The 17,332-nt window shown below is 34.8% G+C and overlaps 1 protein-coding gene across 1 annotated transcript; it reads right to left on the bottom strand.

The window, feature by feature from the left end:
• Window positions 1-11,861: 11,861 nt before the first annotated feature.
• Window positions 11,862-15,117, bottom strand: LOC130976156 (protein transport protein SEC23 G). The gene is made up of 2 exons (XM_057900928.1): window positions 14,242-15,117; window positions 11,862-13,835 (listed from the first exon to the last, which is right to left on the bottom strand). Exons 1-2 carry the CDS (start codon window positions 14,968-14,970, stop codon window positions 12,174-12,176), a joined length of 2,391 nt encoding a protein of 796 aa, XP_057756911.1. The 5' UTR covers window positions 14,971-15,117; the 3' UTR covers window positions 11,862-12,173.
• Window positions 15,118-17,332: the final 2,215 nt, after the last annotated feature.

The following is a 17,332-nucleotide window of genomic DNA, read 5'->3' as shown; positions in this document are numbered from 1 at the left end:
CCAATATGTACAAAAGAGAAAATGAAAGGATTTTACCATGGTGGGGTGTCTCCCACCTAGCACTTTTGTTTATTGTCCTTAAGTTGGACTTATGGGGGGGCTCCTCTCAAGGTGGTTTGTGCTTGTACTCATCTTGGAACTTCCACCAATGCTTGAATCTCCAATAAGCTCCATTCTTCAATTTAAATATCTTCAAGCTTTGATGGAGTTCTCCACAAACCATGAGCTCCCAAATTTGATTTTCATTGTGCGATCCGGGATCCCACACTTTGTTTTGACACCCGTCCTTAAATTGATCGTCATTATTCCATCCGGATGGTATGGCCTTGGAATTCTCAAAGAAGCTTCCAAACAACTTCCTAGACCCATGCCATTTGGTTCCACACCAACCATTGCTCTTGAATTTTAAGCTTACAACCGTCATGAGCTTAGAATGATGTTTCCAACCACTACACAACTATTTCCTACTCTTAACTCCACAAAGAGCTCTAAGTTGACCATCATTTTGAATCAAGCCATATTCAAGCGAGAAAGTAAAGCTTAGAGATAAGAATTTTACCCACTTGAATGTTGTGTTGGATAGTGACTTGGGGAGGGAGACCTCCCCACACTTAGACAATGCAAGGTCTACTTCCTTGTACTCTTCTTTGTGTATGTCCACCTCTTTCCTTTTACTTGGCCTGGTGTTGTCTTCAAGAACTTCATCTTGCCCAATGGGAGGTGATTTAATTTTTGAGAGGAATTCATTGATGAGTAAATTCATCTCTTGATCAACCTCTTCATATTCTTCAATTTCAATATACACCATGCCAACTTTTTCCTCTTGGTAGCTCTCTTTCTCGATGCTCACCAAGGGTATGGGAGGTTGTGCACACTCTTCTATAATTTCAACTCCATGTCCAATGGGAGAGGATTCCATTGTAGAGAGAAATTCATCCATGATTGAATCCATCTCTTGATAAGCCTCTTCCAAGTCTCCAACGATGATATGCCTTGGAGGTTGCGCATCCTCCTCAACATCGATATCAAGCTTCTTGGAAGAGTGCTCCATGATGCTACATTCCCTTGGACTTTCAACATCTCCTAAATCTTCAACCACCTTTTCCTTTTCTTCAATGATCATAGGCTCCTCCAAATATTCTAACACAAAATTTGACTCCTCCTCCACCGATTTTTCCAATTTCTCCTTCATGCTTTTCTCTTCTTTTGACTTTTCACATGTGGTCACGGAAATACCTTGAGTATTCAAACATTGGTGGGCTAAAGTGTGCACCACCTTGGTCAAATTGGTCACAAACTCAAGTGTATCCCGCTTCATGGCTTCTTGTCCTTGAAGCAACAAAGTGAGAGAATCGTCTATTGGGGCTTGTGGTGGGTAGGAAGGTTCATCATTTTGGAGAGAGGGTTCATAATAGGAAGGTGGTTCTTCTTGGTAAGGTTGTGGAGATTGTGTGTATTGAGGTGGTTCTTGGGGGTAATCTTGATAAGGTTGTGGTGGTTCTAAGGGTTCTTGCTCATAATGGTCATAAGAGTATGGTATGGGGGTTTGGTCATATGATGGATATGGATCATAGGGCGGTGTTTGGTAATGAAAGGCTTGTGAGAATGGTTGAGGTTCATGTTGAGGATAAGATTCATAGGCATATGATGGTGGTTGTTGAGTGTCACAAAAAGAATCATCATAGCCGTTAAATTGGCATGCATTAGGATGGAAATTATACCTATAAGTATCCGGAGGTTGTTGCCAATAGGAGTGATCAATTCCTTAAGGCTCCTCCCATCTTTGTTGGTTCCATCCATAATGAGTGTCATTATTGAAGTGCACATTTCCTACAACATAATTAGAAACAAACTCATAGCCAAAGTGAGAATTCATTATGGAAAAACAAAATAAAACTAACAAAATCTAGTAAACAAGCAAAAGACAAACTATTTACACTATTCACATATGTACAATAACCAATAACATAACACCATTGCAAATCCCCGGCAACAGCGCCATTTTGATGATTGGATTTTTGACTGTTTAGAATTTCACAAGTGAAATCTCGTTGAAGTATAGTCTCTAAACCAACAATAATCCTCTCATACAAAAATTTGTTTGTCACAAGTACAAACCCCTAAAATCTATAAACCGAAGTATTTAAACCTCGGGTCGTTCTCCCTAGGATTTACAATAAAGTGTCTTGTTATTGGTTGTGAGTTGTTTTGGGGTTTTGAGATTTTAGACAAGAAATATAAATGGCAAAGAAAATAAACTAACAACTAATAAAATTCTTGGCAAGATATGAGAACTAGAAGTCCTATCCTAGTTATCCTCTTCAATTGTGATAACAAATTGTCCATTGCTCCCACTTAGTTAATCTCTAACTATGGAGGAAAGTCAAGTGGATGAATCAATTTGATTCCTCAAGTCCTAATCAACTCCTAAAGGAATGACTAGCTTTAGAGGCATTCAAATCAATTAGCAATCTCTAATTATCAATCAACAAAGGAATTAGATAACTCAAGAGTCACTAATCACTCTACCAAAGCCAAGAGGAACAAAATCTATACTAAAATCCAACCAAGCATTTCATCAAACACTTGGAAGGCACAAAAGAAAAGCAAAGAAAATTGACAACATGAATAGAATCTAACAACATTTATTGCAATGAATTAATAATAACAATTGAAAGAAACACATTTATTATGAATTACCTTGATTGAATTGAAAAAGAGTAGAAGAAACAAAAGTAGATCTACAACAAAACACAAGAACAACATAAAGGAAATTGCAACAAAATAATGGAAGAGAGATGAATGTAACAACAAAGAATTGAAAGGTAGAAGTAGAAGAAAGTAAAGATTAAAACCTAGATCTAAGAGCTAAACCTAATCCTAATCCTAATCCTAGAGAGAAGTGAGAGCTTCTCTCTCTAGAAACTACTTCTAACTACTAAACTAAGCTAATGATTAAAAGTATGTAAAGTATGTTGATTCTCTCTTCAATTCTTGGCTTAAATAACATCAAAAATGAGTTGGATTGGGCCCACAAGGCTTCTAAAATCGCTGGCCACGTTGTGCTTTAAGTGAACCAGGTGGCAGCAACGGCGCATGCGCGTACTATGCGCGTGCGCGCCACCATACATGTAGCAACTATGAAAAATCTTATATCGTTTCGAAGCCCCAGATGTTAGCTTTCTAACCCAACTGGAACCGCATCATTTGAACCTCTGTAGCTCAAGTTATGGTCGTTTAAGTGTGAAGAGGTCGACTTGATAGCTTTCCGGTTCTTTCATTTCTTCATGAGTTCTCCAACTTTTCATGCTTTCTTTCTTCATTCCCTTGATCCAATATTTGCCTCCTAAACCAAATCACTTAACAAACATATCAAAGCATCTAATGGAATCAAGGTGAATTAGATTTAGCTATTTTAAGACCTAAAAAATATGTTTTCACTCTTAAGCACAATTAAAGGAGAAGTTATAAAACCATGCTATTTCATTGAATAAATGTGGGTAAAAGGTCATAAAATCCCTTAAATGAAGTATAAGATAAACCCTACAAATGGGGTTTATCACATTGTCAAAAAGTGGGATTTAATGCTCCGTTGAGGTAACAGTTTTTTTGTGATGAATTTTCTATAACTTTTTAACAGCAAACTTCTTTATGTGACCATGTTTTCTACGTTCAATGCTAAAATCTCAATTTTCTCAATGTTGATTTGTTACACCTTGCTGATTATAAATAACACATAAGTTTTTAGAGCAGATGAAGTTTCACTCATTAGGGTGATCCTATAGCAAAAAGTTCAGTTGGTTTTTCTAAATGTGAAGCAATGAGGTGTAATTAAAAAGGGTGTGTAATTTGTGGTAATATTATTATTTTGTTACAGAATTCTATTCTATTTTTAAGAAAGAACACTAAATGGCCAAAACTCTGGGTATATCATATAAATAAAAGCTGTGTATTTATAATTTTATCTAAATTTCACACACAACTATAAACATGAGTCAATCTACTTAACTAATTCTATTTTGAGGGAAAAAAAAAACTAAATGGATAAAACTCAGGGTATACTACATGAGTAAGGGTATTTGACTTAGATTACTATTCAGCGCTTTGTATTCTTACTGATAATAGAACTTGAATAAGTTTGCCTCTAATTGAATTATTTTATCTATTTCAAATAAGTCATGTGGCCAACTAAGGTATACACATATTCTTTTAAAGTGTGATTTTTGGCTGTTAGAATGGAGTAAATGCTCTAAATGTAACCTCTATTAACGCGTTTAATTTCAAGATTTATTTACACTATAAGTTTCGTATCCATACTTATCTCTCCCCTGAACACTTTTAATTCAGTTTGGTTTGTTTTTCCTCAGGTATCGACTTAATGTTGTAGTCACAGATGAGACTGGATGTATTAATATAATGCTTTGGAATCAAGAGGCTGACATAAAGGATCTAATGGTAAAATATTATGTATTTTACGGAGCGTATTTGGTTATTTATCAATATTAAGACTATCGATGTGTTAACCAACAAATAAAGCCTTTTTTCATGTGCAGAAAGATGCTAATGAGAATGCCTGCCCAAAAGCTTTTGAACCTATAATTAATAGGAAGTTCCTTTTTAGATTGTCTATTTCACACAAAAATCTAACTTTTGTTGACCAAGCTTATAATGCTATTAAGATTAGTGATGATGAGGTATTCATTGGTCTCTATTCATCCCACAGTTCTTCCATATATATTGGAGTTCGTATTTAAATTATGACTCATTATTAAACTGTTTATTGCAGTTTCCATATTCTTAAAGGTGTATTCGTAACTAAATTTGGAATCATGTGGTGCAGGGTATTGAATAAGGCCTTTCAAACGTAGTGCCTACAATTGGAAATAATGACCTTGACTCAGATGGGAATGGAGTTGCTATTGCTTTTCTGTCAAAGGTCAGGATTCCATTAGATATTCTTTGTCACTCATGTTGCATTGTAGAACCTAATAATTGATATTGCAAATTCTGTTGCACTCATGCAGGATTCTGGCACTGAGAGCATCTTTGAGAGTGGCTTAGATACTCCTGGTAAATGTGTTATAGCAGATTCCGCTCCAAGCATGGGTGTTAGTGGACTTACCAATCCGGAAGACCAGGGGTCAAGTAACAAGACTTTCAGACGTGGTTCTACCAAGAGAAAAATTAAGCGATTCACTAAATTTGGGATATATAATGTGATTGTACACATTTGTTGGTTACAGTTTAGTTGCTATGGGTACTTACCCTTATCAAACTTGTTGTTATCAACTTATGTATGTTGCCGTAATGATCTTGGGTGTCCATAAACGATGTAATATCAATGTTTTAACGTTTTGTAGTTTATTTTTACTCTAGTTTTTCTTTTTTTAATCGAGTTTCATAAGGCAGTAAACAAAATGTAACTTCATGCTCTAATTAAAATATGCAATTGGACTCATTTGTTTATATAATTTTTTGTGTCTTTTATTCTAAAATATTAACTCTGAATATTATTTTGGGTTTAGTGAATGTCTACCTTGCTGATCAGAACTAACCCTTCACCTCTTATACTGGATGTCGCTTCACCATTTTTTTTTTGTTATTCCATGTAGGGTTGGCAATCTATACCCTACCTACAGGTACCCAACTCAGACCAACCCATTCGAATAGGGTTGTCTACCCGATCCGCTGCGGGTAGGGTAGGATGCGGTGTGAGTTTGCCTATGGATAGGATAGGGTACGGGTTCAGGGTATACCCTACCCTATCCTACCATACCCGCACCCCTAATATATTATATAATATATATGTAAAAGTTATATATGTAGTGAAGAAAGTGAGCGTTGAATCCACAATCTTCCTTTTATAAAAATTTGAAATAACCACTAAACTAATTGATTATCATATTATTTGTAATTTTATGTTAGATTTCTTTAAGATTTTATTGTTAGTTTTTTATTTTCTATTTTATTAATATGTATGAATTTTGGAATGGTTGAATTTTATATTTGTTTAATTTTTTTTTATTTTTCTGCAGATAGGGTAGGGTAGGGTAGGGTTTAGAACTTTAGGGTGCGGATAGGGTTAGGGTTGAAAAATTCTCAACTTGTGGGTAGGATAAGGTAGAATTTTAAAAAAGTTTTCAACTTGAGGGTAGGGTTAGGATAGAATCCAAACCCTACCCTATCCTACCTTACTCTACCGATTATTAGTTCTAATCTCATGCTAATACTATTTTATTTGCTTATGCCTTTCGTAAACTGTTATGCACATTAAAAAATCTGCAATTTGGAGTGAAGTTGAAGTAAAAAGGAAAATTAAAATAGAAATATTATGAATCTTGATGGGATGGTTTTGCGGTTTGATAAGAAAAAAAAAATTGAAACTATTTACATAACAAATTATACATAGATTAAATACAAAAAAAATATTATGTAATTTTTGTTCAATTGGATTAATAAGTGTCCAGTACCATTGTTACAATGCTTTATTTTAAATGTTTAATAATTTTTATCAATTTTTTTAATTAACTTTTGTATACTAAATCTCAAAAATTGAAAAAACAAATCATTTTGTTTGACTTCTAAATTTAATATTTTTTAGTCAAACTTTTTAGAAATATAACAAATAATACATGAAAACAAAAATAACTCTAGTAATTCACTTTTTAAAGTTCAATTTATTTTGTACTCAATTTTTTATGTTTATTATCAACAAAATATACAAAATCAACTTATTTTTAAAGTACAAACTATTTGAATTACCATTATTATGAAGCTTGATTTTAACTATTTAATATTTTTTGGTAATGTATAGAGTTAAATTCTGTATACCAAATCTCAGAAACATATAAAAAATATAAAAAAAATTTACTTTTTAACTTAATATTATTTAGAGTAAAACCCCTCTCCGGTCCCTAACCATTTATGAAAAAGATCTGACACCCCCTGACCATTAGGAAATAATAACATAGTCCTTATCCATTCTCTTTGTGGGACCGAAATGCTCTTATAGCGCCCCTGACCATTAGGCTTTTCCGGTTACTTTTTACCAAAAAATCGTCAAGAGGGTCTTTTCGGTCACACGGAGAGAATGGATATCGCATTGTTATTTTCTAATGGTCAGGGGACACCAGGTCTTTTTCATAAATGGTTAGAGACTGGGGAGAGGTTTTACTCTATTATTTAATCAACTTTTTTATAAACATTATCAATAATACATGAAAAGAAAAAAAATTATTTATTCACTTTTGAAAGAAAAAAATATTTTGTGCTCAATTATTTATGGTTGCTAAAAGAAAATATACAAAATAAGCTATTTTTTTTAAATACAAAATATAAAGTGCAACTTTAGATAATAAAATAAGGTGTATAAAAATATTAATGAATCTTGGACTAATTGGTCGATTATTTGATAAGAAAAAAGAATTTCGAATACATTTCAACTCAATCTGTATAGACTCTTAAGACATAATACCCAAGACTCTTAAGACATAATATATTATTAAGTTATATAAAAATGTGGTGAATATTCGAGTAATTGCTCTTCTATTTGATAAGAAAAAGGGATTTTGAAAACATATCATAAACCCTTATATAAAAGAATAAGGAATTCTAAAAACCTTTATATATACCGTGAGTTTTATTCATTTAGTATTTTTTCTTAAAAATAGAATAGAATTCTATAACAAAATAATATCATCACTACAAATTATATACCTTTTCTAATTATATTATATTGGTAATTAGAAAAAGTAAGATTTGTAGTAAATTTTCTTTGGTGGAGTTGATAGCTGCCAACTCCCATTATGTCTACTCTTTAGGTTGATATCAGTGCACTATATGAAAATCAGCAGCAAATTTCTGTTTCACAATTTATGCCGTTTTTCAACATAAGCAAACTCCACTCTTCATTTTCTAAAGAGTGTTCAAATTAAAGTAGATAATGCATTATACCACAGTGAATGGAAAATCAATAGATATGCTGAGACATAAAAGGTGGTTTATTAATTATAATAGATACTTTATGTACAATATATTTTTAGGTTGCCATTGTTTATGACATTCAAAATAAAATATATGACATACTTATAGATCACACGTCAAAACATGTAAAATACTATTTCTCATATAGTGCAAAATATATGTTATTACAGAGTAGCAGATAATAATCCAATACAGTTTACAGTTTAAAATCTTTCAATCAACAACTCTATATAGTAGTTCTGCAGGGAATTCAGCTTCAGTATAATGTTGCCTCTTACCTTTAGTTTATACACTTGACAACACTCTGTCCATTCAATCCCAAACTTTTATTCTGAGCTTTTCCCTTCACTTCTTAGTAGGTGGAAAAAAATACATTCTTGTCTATACGAAAAGGTAATCAATCTGCCAAACTGAACCATGTCCAAATGGTTTAAGGTATGCAGCAAATTAAAATTAACGGGTAGGTACTGCAGCAAATAAATCATAGTTAGTGTTTAAGGAGAATTTATCGATGTTATCAGCGAGAACTACATAACCAATATTTCACAACTTTACTAAAAATGAAATGAATTCTTTAAGATCAACTTGCTAATCTACTTGCACTCAAGTCTGAGTGTGTCAGAGCCTTCTTATAGTAAGCATATGGAGTGTATCTGCATTTGGATACTTAAAAATATTAGTCACCATAGTAAAATATGTATATGACCAAATCCTTCAAACTGTCAATTCAGATTGCGGTAAAGTTTTCTTTTTATATGGGTACGGAGGTACAGGAAAGACTTTCGTTTGGAATACAGGGTCAAATTGTCTTAATAGTTGCTTCAAGTGGAATAGCTTCACTCTTGCTACTTGGAGGAAGAACAGCTCATTCCAGGTTTACAATCCCCCTAACTTCTGATGAATATTCCACCTGTAATATAAAATAAGGAAGCCCACTAGCTGAGTTAATTTTGGGAACCAAAGTTATTATTTGGGATGAAGCATCAATGATGAATAATTTTTTCTTTGAAGCACTAGATCAAACTATGAGAGACTTACTTCAACACGCTAACCATTCAAGTTTACGGTTGCCATTTGGGGGAAAAACAGTCGTCTTTGGTGGTGATTTTAGGCAAATCCTCCCAATGATAACAAGACAAGATATTGTTAATGCATCAAATAATTCCTCTTATCTATGACATGAATGTAAGTTATTAACTTTAACTCAGAATATGAGATTAAGGTCTTCAATAGAAGATGAAAGCATCAGAGAACGAAAAGAATTTGCACAATGGATCCTTGATTTAGGAGATAGAAAGCTTGCTCATTCAGAAGATGGATATAGTGTGGTCTCTATACCACCTGAACTCTTAATTACAAATTTTGATGATCCAATTCATGCAATCGTTGAAGCTATATATATTGACTACCTAAAGAATCCCACAGAGTTCAGGAATTTGCATGGCCATGCTATTTTGGCTCCAACAATCAACGTTGTTGAACAGGTTAATGATTATATGCTAGCTTTAAATGAAAATGAAAAAAAAAATATCTCAACTCCGATTCACATTCTTTTAAAGAAGGAGCAGCAGACAGTCTGGCATCAATGCACACTCCAGAATTTTTGGCAAACATTAAATCTCTCGGACTTCTAGCTTTAGGCAAGGCAGTCCTATCATATTTATTAGAAATTTTGTCATTTAGCAGGCCTTTGTTATTATACTAGATTAGTTATCACAAGGCTTGACAACAAAGTTATTGAACCAGAAGTCTTATCAGAATCTAACATTGCTGAAAAGACTTTCATACCTAGGATGACATTAACTCCTTTGGATACAAAATTGCCATTAAGTTTTAACGAAGGCAATTCTCTTTGATGCTCTCATATGCCATGACTATAAATAAAAGTCAAGGACAATCATTGGATTATGTTGGGTTACTCCTTAAACAGCCAGTATTCACACATAGCTAACTATATGTTGCGGTCTCAAGAGTTAATAACAAATATAGACTGAAGATTGTTATTTCTCATGACAATTCAAATAATTACACTGAAACCAAGAATGTCGTTTATCATAAAATTTTCAGAAATATTTGATTTTGGCATATTGTGTCACACACAATAAGTAAGAATCATGTTCTCAACAGAAATGTTTGGTAACCAAAGAAAATCAGCCAAAAACAGCCATAACTTGCCTTATTTAACATTCATTAATTGTTGCGACAATTAATGAATGCTAAATAAGGTAAGTTCTGGCTGTTTTTTTTTTCTACCTAGCATTACCCTATTCTCAATTCCTTTGAATTCTTTCTTTAACTATTTCTTCCTTATTTATGTCTCAATATTTTCTTTCTAATATTTTACCAAGTTTTACCCTTATCATTGTATCTATATGTTGCACACATTATTAATTTTCAAACTCAATTGGTATTTATGTCGTTTATTACAGCACAGCTATCAAATTTAGAATGGAAAATGTGCACTTTTGCTTCAACAATCAATCCTTCTTTTCTTGCCATGTATTTATATTAATTAACCATGTTTAGTTAATGCATGATCCAGAATTATTATCTACATCACTGTCATCATATTTCTAAGCTCAATAAATATACATGACAAACATATCTTTATCCAATTTATATGTTTCTCTCTCATATATCTTTGTTATTAATTGCTCAAACTTAATCACCCACCTGCGCAGGCCTCTTGCTAGTTCTTCTATAAATAGAATGTGCGAAAGAATAGAAAAGAGTAGGATCTTTACTCTCAAAAAACACTTACAAATCTAATCCATCTCGTGGAAAACAAAAAACGATTTACAAGTTTACTGGCTGACTGAGTACGTTCCATTGTCGAATTTCTTTTTTTGTCATTTATGTTTCCTTCATCCTCTATCCTAAACCATTTGTACTTTGTTTATCCAATCTTGTACCTTAAATCTTTGAAATTTTGTGAAGATTAAGGCATGACTTGAAATTCTATAAATAGTAGAACATTTTCAGATATCAAAACAACGTTTATGCATTTGTTTGTACACGAAATATGGGATGATTAATCATTTGATATATTTCTTTTCAACATGTTTGTATGGATTAACTTTATGATTGCTATTGTTATTCTTTGTATTTTTTTTTCTCTTTGATTCGCTTCTTTGATCGATAGCCATAAGAGGAGTAATTCTGATCTAAGATATTAGAACCTGAACACAAAATTACACAAAGAATAACCGTCCAAGGAAAACATAAAAATTGGTAAAAACTGTTAACAACTTCTGCATAAGATTTAGTGGAACAATTATAAACATGTATGGAAATAGTAATGATTTAGAATCTTGCCAGAATAGACAGAGTGCTGGAGAAAATCAGCATGGAACTAACACACAGAATTCAGGAACTGGTTATCATATCATAGCTGTGAAGTTGGCGAACACTTCTATCTCAGTTTTCTAAGAAAAAATCCATGCCAACTCAAGAAAGATTTTGCATAATTCACCAACCTTCTGTGCAGTAGAAATCGCCCTTCATTCATGGCATATGCTGTATCATGGCACAACAGAGGTTGGAGTTCTTATCCCGAATCAATCTAATCAAGTTTCTGAATCTAGATCTCACCATATTCTTGAAGTATTGAACTTTGAATCCTTATTGGATATCAGACGAAATTTGGCTCTTGAACGTCCAAAATTGTTCTTGTGTTGAAAAACAAACCAGAGAAGATCAAGCCAACCTGTAATAAGTTTGAGACAAAAATTTTCCAATCCTCGAAGAATTACTCAGATTGCTTGCATATGAGATGCTAATGCTGACACTTGCTTATGAGTTATGACTCCTGAGAATCATATTGACCTTTCCAACCAAAAGAAGAGTAAAGATTTATTCGCTACCATCAAGTCAAATCATAAATAAACGAAACGGGGCATTCTTTTAATCATACCAAATGATATTTACAATATAGGCAGAGAAATTTGGGGGGATAACCCAGTTCCTACTTCCTAGACAAAGAAACAATAAACAGAAGCTACATCTTCAAAACTAGTTTACTAAATAAAATTGTAATCGTACAGAAGAAATCAGAGAATTTACAATTCAAAAGTAACCAAGGAAATACTTTCTGCCAAAAACATGGAAACCTCTTCTTTGTAAGCTACTTACAGATATCTTTCTCGTATGACCATGCTGAAGAGCCTAAACCTAATTAATGTCATTTTTTATTACCCTTGCACTGCCAATACCTGCAAGTGATCTAAAAATACTTGCAAGCTCAAGTCATCCGTAAAGACAATGTCCGAACCATCTGTGTATGTTGAATTTTGAGTTACGGATGGATTCAACTTGGCAAGAAGAAACCTTGCCTGACTGCTATGCTGGTCACATCTTATAAACTTTGGCACTGGCACCCGTTCCATCACCAATTGCTGTGCATCCAATTCTGGGGCTTCCAACAGCTTTCTGAAGTTCTCATGATTCGGATCCCTATCATAACCAAGCTTTCTCCACTGAGTAATCTTGGACCCATAATGAATCACCACATGGAAGTAGGAATCAAAGAGCAAGATAACATCTGGATAAATGGAACGAATGTCTAGAAGTACTGGCACAGGGGGCCCATCAAATGAATATTGGAAAAGCGTAGGTTGAATCATTATAAGAGAGCCCACTACTCCTTCGCGATTTAGCATTAGTCGGAAAAAAGCAGTTTCATCAGGTGTAGTGTTACAGACATCAATAAATTGAGATCGCCTTAAGTGGAACATAAACTGGGGATAAAGGGAAAAGTTGGACGAAAGCCGGAATGTAGAAGGATCTTCTGGCACATAATCCCCAAACTTTGAAGCAAAACGGATAAGTGTGTCATCCAGCCATCTAATCACATCACGGGCATAGCATGTCTCTGCCCGGAGAATAGCAAGTCTTGCCATAACCGAAGCTGCGGCTTCTTGATCAAACCCTGCAGCAATATCGGTAGAATAATTCCCAACCCATCGTCTTGCAGCTGTGGTCACCCTCTTCCGGATTCCCAAGTTCCCTTGTCTGTATCGTGTGATAAACTGAATTAAAAATGCAGAACCAGGCTGGATTTTCTGTTCGTTGCTTACTTGGAAGAAAAAAGCAATACAAGTCTTGTCGGTCAGAGTATTTAACTTCCATATACAGGTACCCCCTTCTCCAACCTCACTCTCACTTATTAAACTATTCTTTTTTCGAAGAGACACACAAGGACCAAGTGCTCCACAGATTTTCACATCTTTCGTTGTCACTACTTCAATGGTAGCATCGAAGTTCATCTTCAAAGAGCCACCATCATCACGTTCAAATAGATGCCTCAAACATTTCCTGAATTGATCTGATTCGAAAGACTCAGCAAGAATCATAAACCCACCTGAGCGCTCAACAGGTTCTCGAAGCTCAGCCGCTCCAACTTGGTCAAGAGAACAAGCAAACAGATCAAGAACAACAGATGCATCACAGAGCCTCTTGGAAACTCGTTTGTAGAAACTACAAGACTTCTCATGGTGTCTTGCATGCCCATTCATGATGTGCTGGTGGGTTCTCATGGCTTGGGCGAGATCCGAGTCCACAACCACACCTGGTCCTAGAGTAGCAGGTCCAGATGTGAAGACCATGATCCTCGACCCAGTATTTATTAGGCAAGACTCTAAAACTCCAAGTGCAGCTGATATTGCAGCACCCGTGGACCTTAGAGGACGCCTTCCTGAAGTGTACTTCCACATACAATGGATCTCTTCAATTGCCGCGGTGATGCTGAACTCGCATTCTGAAATTGGCAACAAATATCCCTGCTTTGGGACAACAGGTGTTTGTCCATGATGCAGCTGGTGGTGGGCGTGACTAATGTTGAGGAACTGTCTGGTCTGTGAACAAAGAAAAAAGAAAAACCAAATATTTTAGGGACAGTGCAGATTAGATTGTTCTGCAACGAAAAAAGTAGAAACTTAATCTAGCTTATGATTATGACATTTCACAGTAAATGATAATAAAGCAGCATAGCATGTAAGTCCTTGAAAAAGTAGAACTTAAAACAAGATTGAATGAACTCCTACCAACTAAATCTGTGATTCTCTTCTACTTCTTTACAACTGTCACAACCAAATTGCGAAAACTAATTCAAACCAATCACTAGTCAGCAACTATCTCAATCACTAACTTAAGCTAGCCCTCACACTTTAAGCCCCTTCAGAGTGCTAGTCGGATTAATTTGAATAACCAGATACAATGCCAAATACTAAAAAATGAATTAGAATTAACTATCTATAGTACCTGATTAGACGAAACTTCACGATCGCCATGGAATAGGATAACCTTTGAGCACTCAGAATAGCCAAGATCATGAACATAAACCATGGAGTCAAAGGTAACTAATCCAACAAGGGTGTTCTCCGGCAACTGTTCCATGACCAGCAGCAGCTCCTTCTTAAGCGCACGCAACTCGTCCTCCGCGGAGGAGAGATCCACAACAAACACCAAAGCAGGCCCAGGACCAAGCCCAGGCCCACGCGGATCAGCAGCAGCAGCGGCGACACTAACCAGCGAAGACGAAGAAGAGAAAGACGAAGACAGCACGCGAGGAGGAAGAGAAGAAGAAGAAGAAGGAGGAGTAATAGGCGCACGTGAGAGGAGGGAGTTAGAACTAGAAGGCACGTGAGCGGGGGCGTATTCGACGGAGCTATAGGTAGGGAAGAGCTTGGCGGGGAGATTGGTATCGGCGATGTCGGAGTAGGAGCGAGGGAAGGGGTTGCGTTGGGAGCAGAAAGGGCAGTGCCAGATGCGAGACTGATAGTCGAGACGAGCGTAGGGATTCAAAACGGCGTCGCATCGAGAGCAGTTGAGAGGGTCGCAGGGTACGATGGGAAGCTCGGGGGGTTGCATGAGAGGGGTGCACATGATGGAGAGGGGGATTATGAGAGACGAAGCTTCGGATTTCGAGGTTGGCCATGAGTTCCATGACCACCTCAAGCCTTCCACTGCCTCCAGTTCCAAGAAATCCATTTCGATGGGGATCGCCCGCCGCCCTCGACGACTTTCCTAATTGCTAATTGACCGATCCACCGTAGCCAACGGCAACGCAGTTACTTGTTAGTTGTTACTTCCTTAATACCTTGAAGATTCCTCTTTCCTTATCGATCTCCACACTAAAAATCATTTCCGGTATATAAATAAATATTTATAATGGTCCCTACCATTCACCCAATTACTTATAACTATTTGTTCTAGAAGTTCTAATTTTTTTTTATAATAGTCCTTTATATTTAGTTTTAGACCCTATAGTAGGTTCTCAGTGTATTTTTGGTGCTAAACTGCTAACTGACAAAGTGTTGATGTAACTATTTTTATTTCGCTAAAAGTTTTCAATAGTTAGATGATATGATAATATTATAATTGGACCCAATTTAATTTTTATTTTATTAGAATAAATAATTAAAATAAATTATTTTAGTCTTAAATTTATTTAAATACAACTTTTACAAAATTGTATATGTAAATATAATTTTTTATTATTTTATGTAAATCGCAAGAGAAGTTTTATGTAATTACCCAATTTTTAGTATGTCTAGATCCTATTGGAAACTGAGAGTTATCAACTTATCTTCTTAATTATTATTTATTATTTATTATATGAGCCTGATTCGTTGTTAAAATGTTGTTAATTTGCGGGTAATTTCTTTTTGAAAACATTTAGATTAATAAACAAAATTTTTCATAATCAATTCACAAAGAATAGCAGATAAAATAGTTATAAATAACCACACTTATATATACATATACATTTTAAGCAGTTAACAACATTCAGTTATTCAACCTTTATTAAAGTGAAGAACCTCTATTAGAACACCCCTAAACATATATATATATATATATATATATATATATATATATATATATATATATAGCATCTCAAGCCCTGACCTGTTCAAGAAGTCTCTAAACTGGCGCTCAGGCTAGCCTAGACTCTATACTCACCTAATTCCTCTAAACTAATAAAGTGAGGGAAAGTGTTATCTAGGTCTTCAAGACTCAAGTTAGGTGAAACGTCATCAAAAGGTGGAAGATCATCTACCACTCTTCTGCACGATCATACATTGCCATATGACGTCTCACTAGTACTCCATCAAGTAGTCATATAACAAAAGTCTCGTACACATGATTTAGGTTAAAGTTCACATACAAACGGGGTACAGATGTAAGCTGGTCTCACAGCATATACATATTAACAGAGAACGAGATTCACCCTAGACTCAAAAGACTACCTAGAGCGGAATCCTCTTTGCGGAACGGTCATCAGTGAACTACGGAAAGGTATTCATGCTTCCATCTGAAGGGAGAAGGGAGAGAGAATGGATAAGAATTGGAGAGTTCTTAGTAAGGCTGGGGTTATTAGTTAAGTTCATTAATTCTATGTTATTTAGCAGACAAATAGCAGAAAATAGAAAAGTAGTAAACAGAAAATACATATAATTAGAGAAATTAAGAAATCAAGAAGCAAAGCACAAACAAAAGAATACAAGAAAATAAAACACAGACACAGAGAATAGAGTACAAACAAAGAAAGCATACATTCATACAACAACCATAACAAAGGAAATGCACAACCAAGTATGATGCATGTTTGTCCTATGCAGGCCATGAGCTCGCGTGTCGGTTTACACCCTGCAACCCGACATTACCTAAGAACTAGTCTTAAATATGGCTTCATCTCTGTAGGTGAACTTCGGCCTACAGAAATGGCGCCCCTATAAGTGAACTTCGGCTTATAAGAATAGTCTAAACACAATACAACAACTTTCTGTAGGTGAACTTTGACCTACAGAAATGGCACCTCAGTAAGTGAACTTCGGCTTACAGAAATGGCGTCCCTGTAAGTGAACTTCGGCTTACAGGAATCACAATTCTCTGTAGGTGAACTTCGACCTACAGGAGCAATACCCTGAGATACACAATTGATATTCACTGTAGGTGAACTTTGGCCTACAGGAATAACAACTCTCTACTTATTCTGTGAGGTCAAACATACAGCTATATAACTTTTAACTCTTTTCCTTTCTAACATGTTTGCAAGTTTCTAAATCTTTTTTCATTACCTGACATACCTCAACACCTTCTCTTATACCTTTTCTTAGGTGTTTAATAAAGAGAATTAAAGAATTTTGGACTCAAAACTGCCTTCTTGAGACTTTTAGAAAAAAACTGCCTTTTATTAATATTTTATTATTATTAATAAAATAATATTAATAATAAAATAATATTTTAATATCAAAATAATAATATTTTATTCAACTTTCAAAAATTGCATTTTGACCCCTGAACTTTTAAGAAATTGCATTTTGACTTCTTAACTTTTAATATTTACACT

The sequence above is a fragment of the Arachis stenosperma genome, chromosome 4, assembly GCF_014773155.1.
Source record: "Arachis stenosperma cultivar V10309 chromosome 4, arast.V10309.gnm1.PFL2, whole genome shotgun sequence".
NCBI classification, from domain to species: Eukaryota; Viridiplantae; Streptophyta; class Magnoliopsida; order Fabales; family Fabaceae; genus Arachis; species Arachis stenosperma.
The sequence above is the reverse complement of the archived record's forward strand: the minus strand, read 5'-3'. Positions and strand labels throughout refer to the sequence as shown.

Bases quoted from the DNA above. Each gene is read 5' to 3' on its own strand.
- LOC130976156 (XM_057900928.1), bottom strand. From the start codon at position 14,970: ATGGATTTCTTGGAACTGGAGGCAGTGGAAGGCTTGAGGTGGTCATGG. The intron at 13,836-14,241 runs GTACTATAGATA...CTTTGTTCACAG, and splicing joins GTGAAGTTTCGTCTAATCAG to ACCAGACAGTTCCTCAACAT.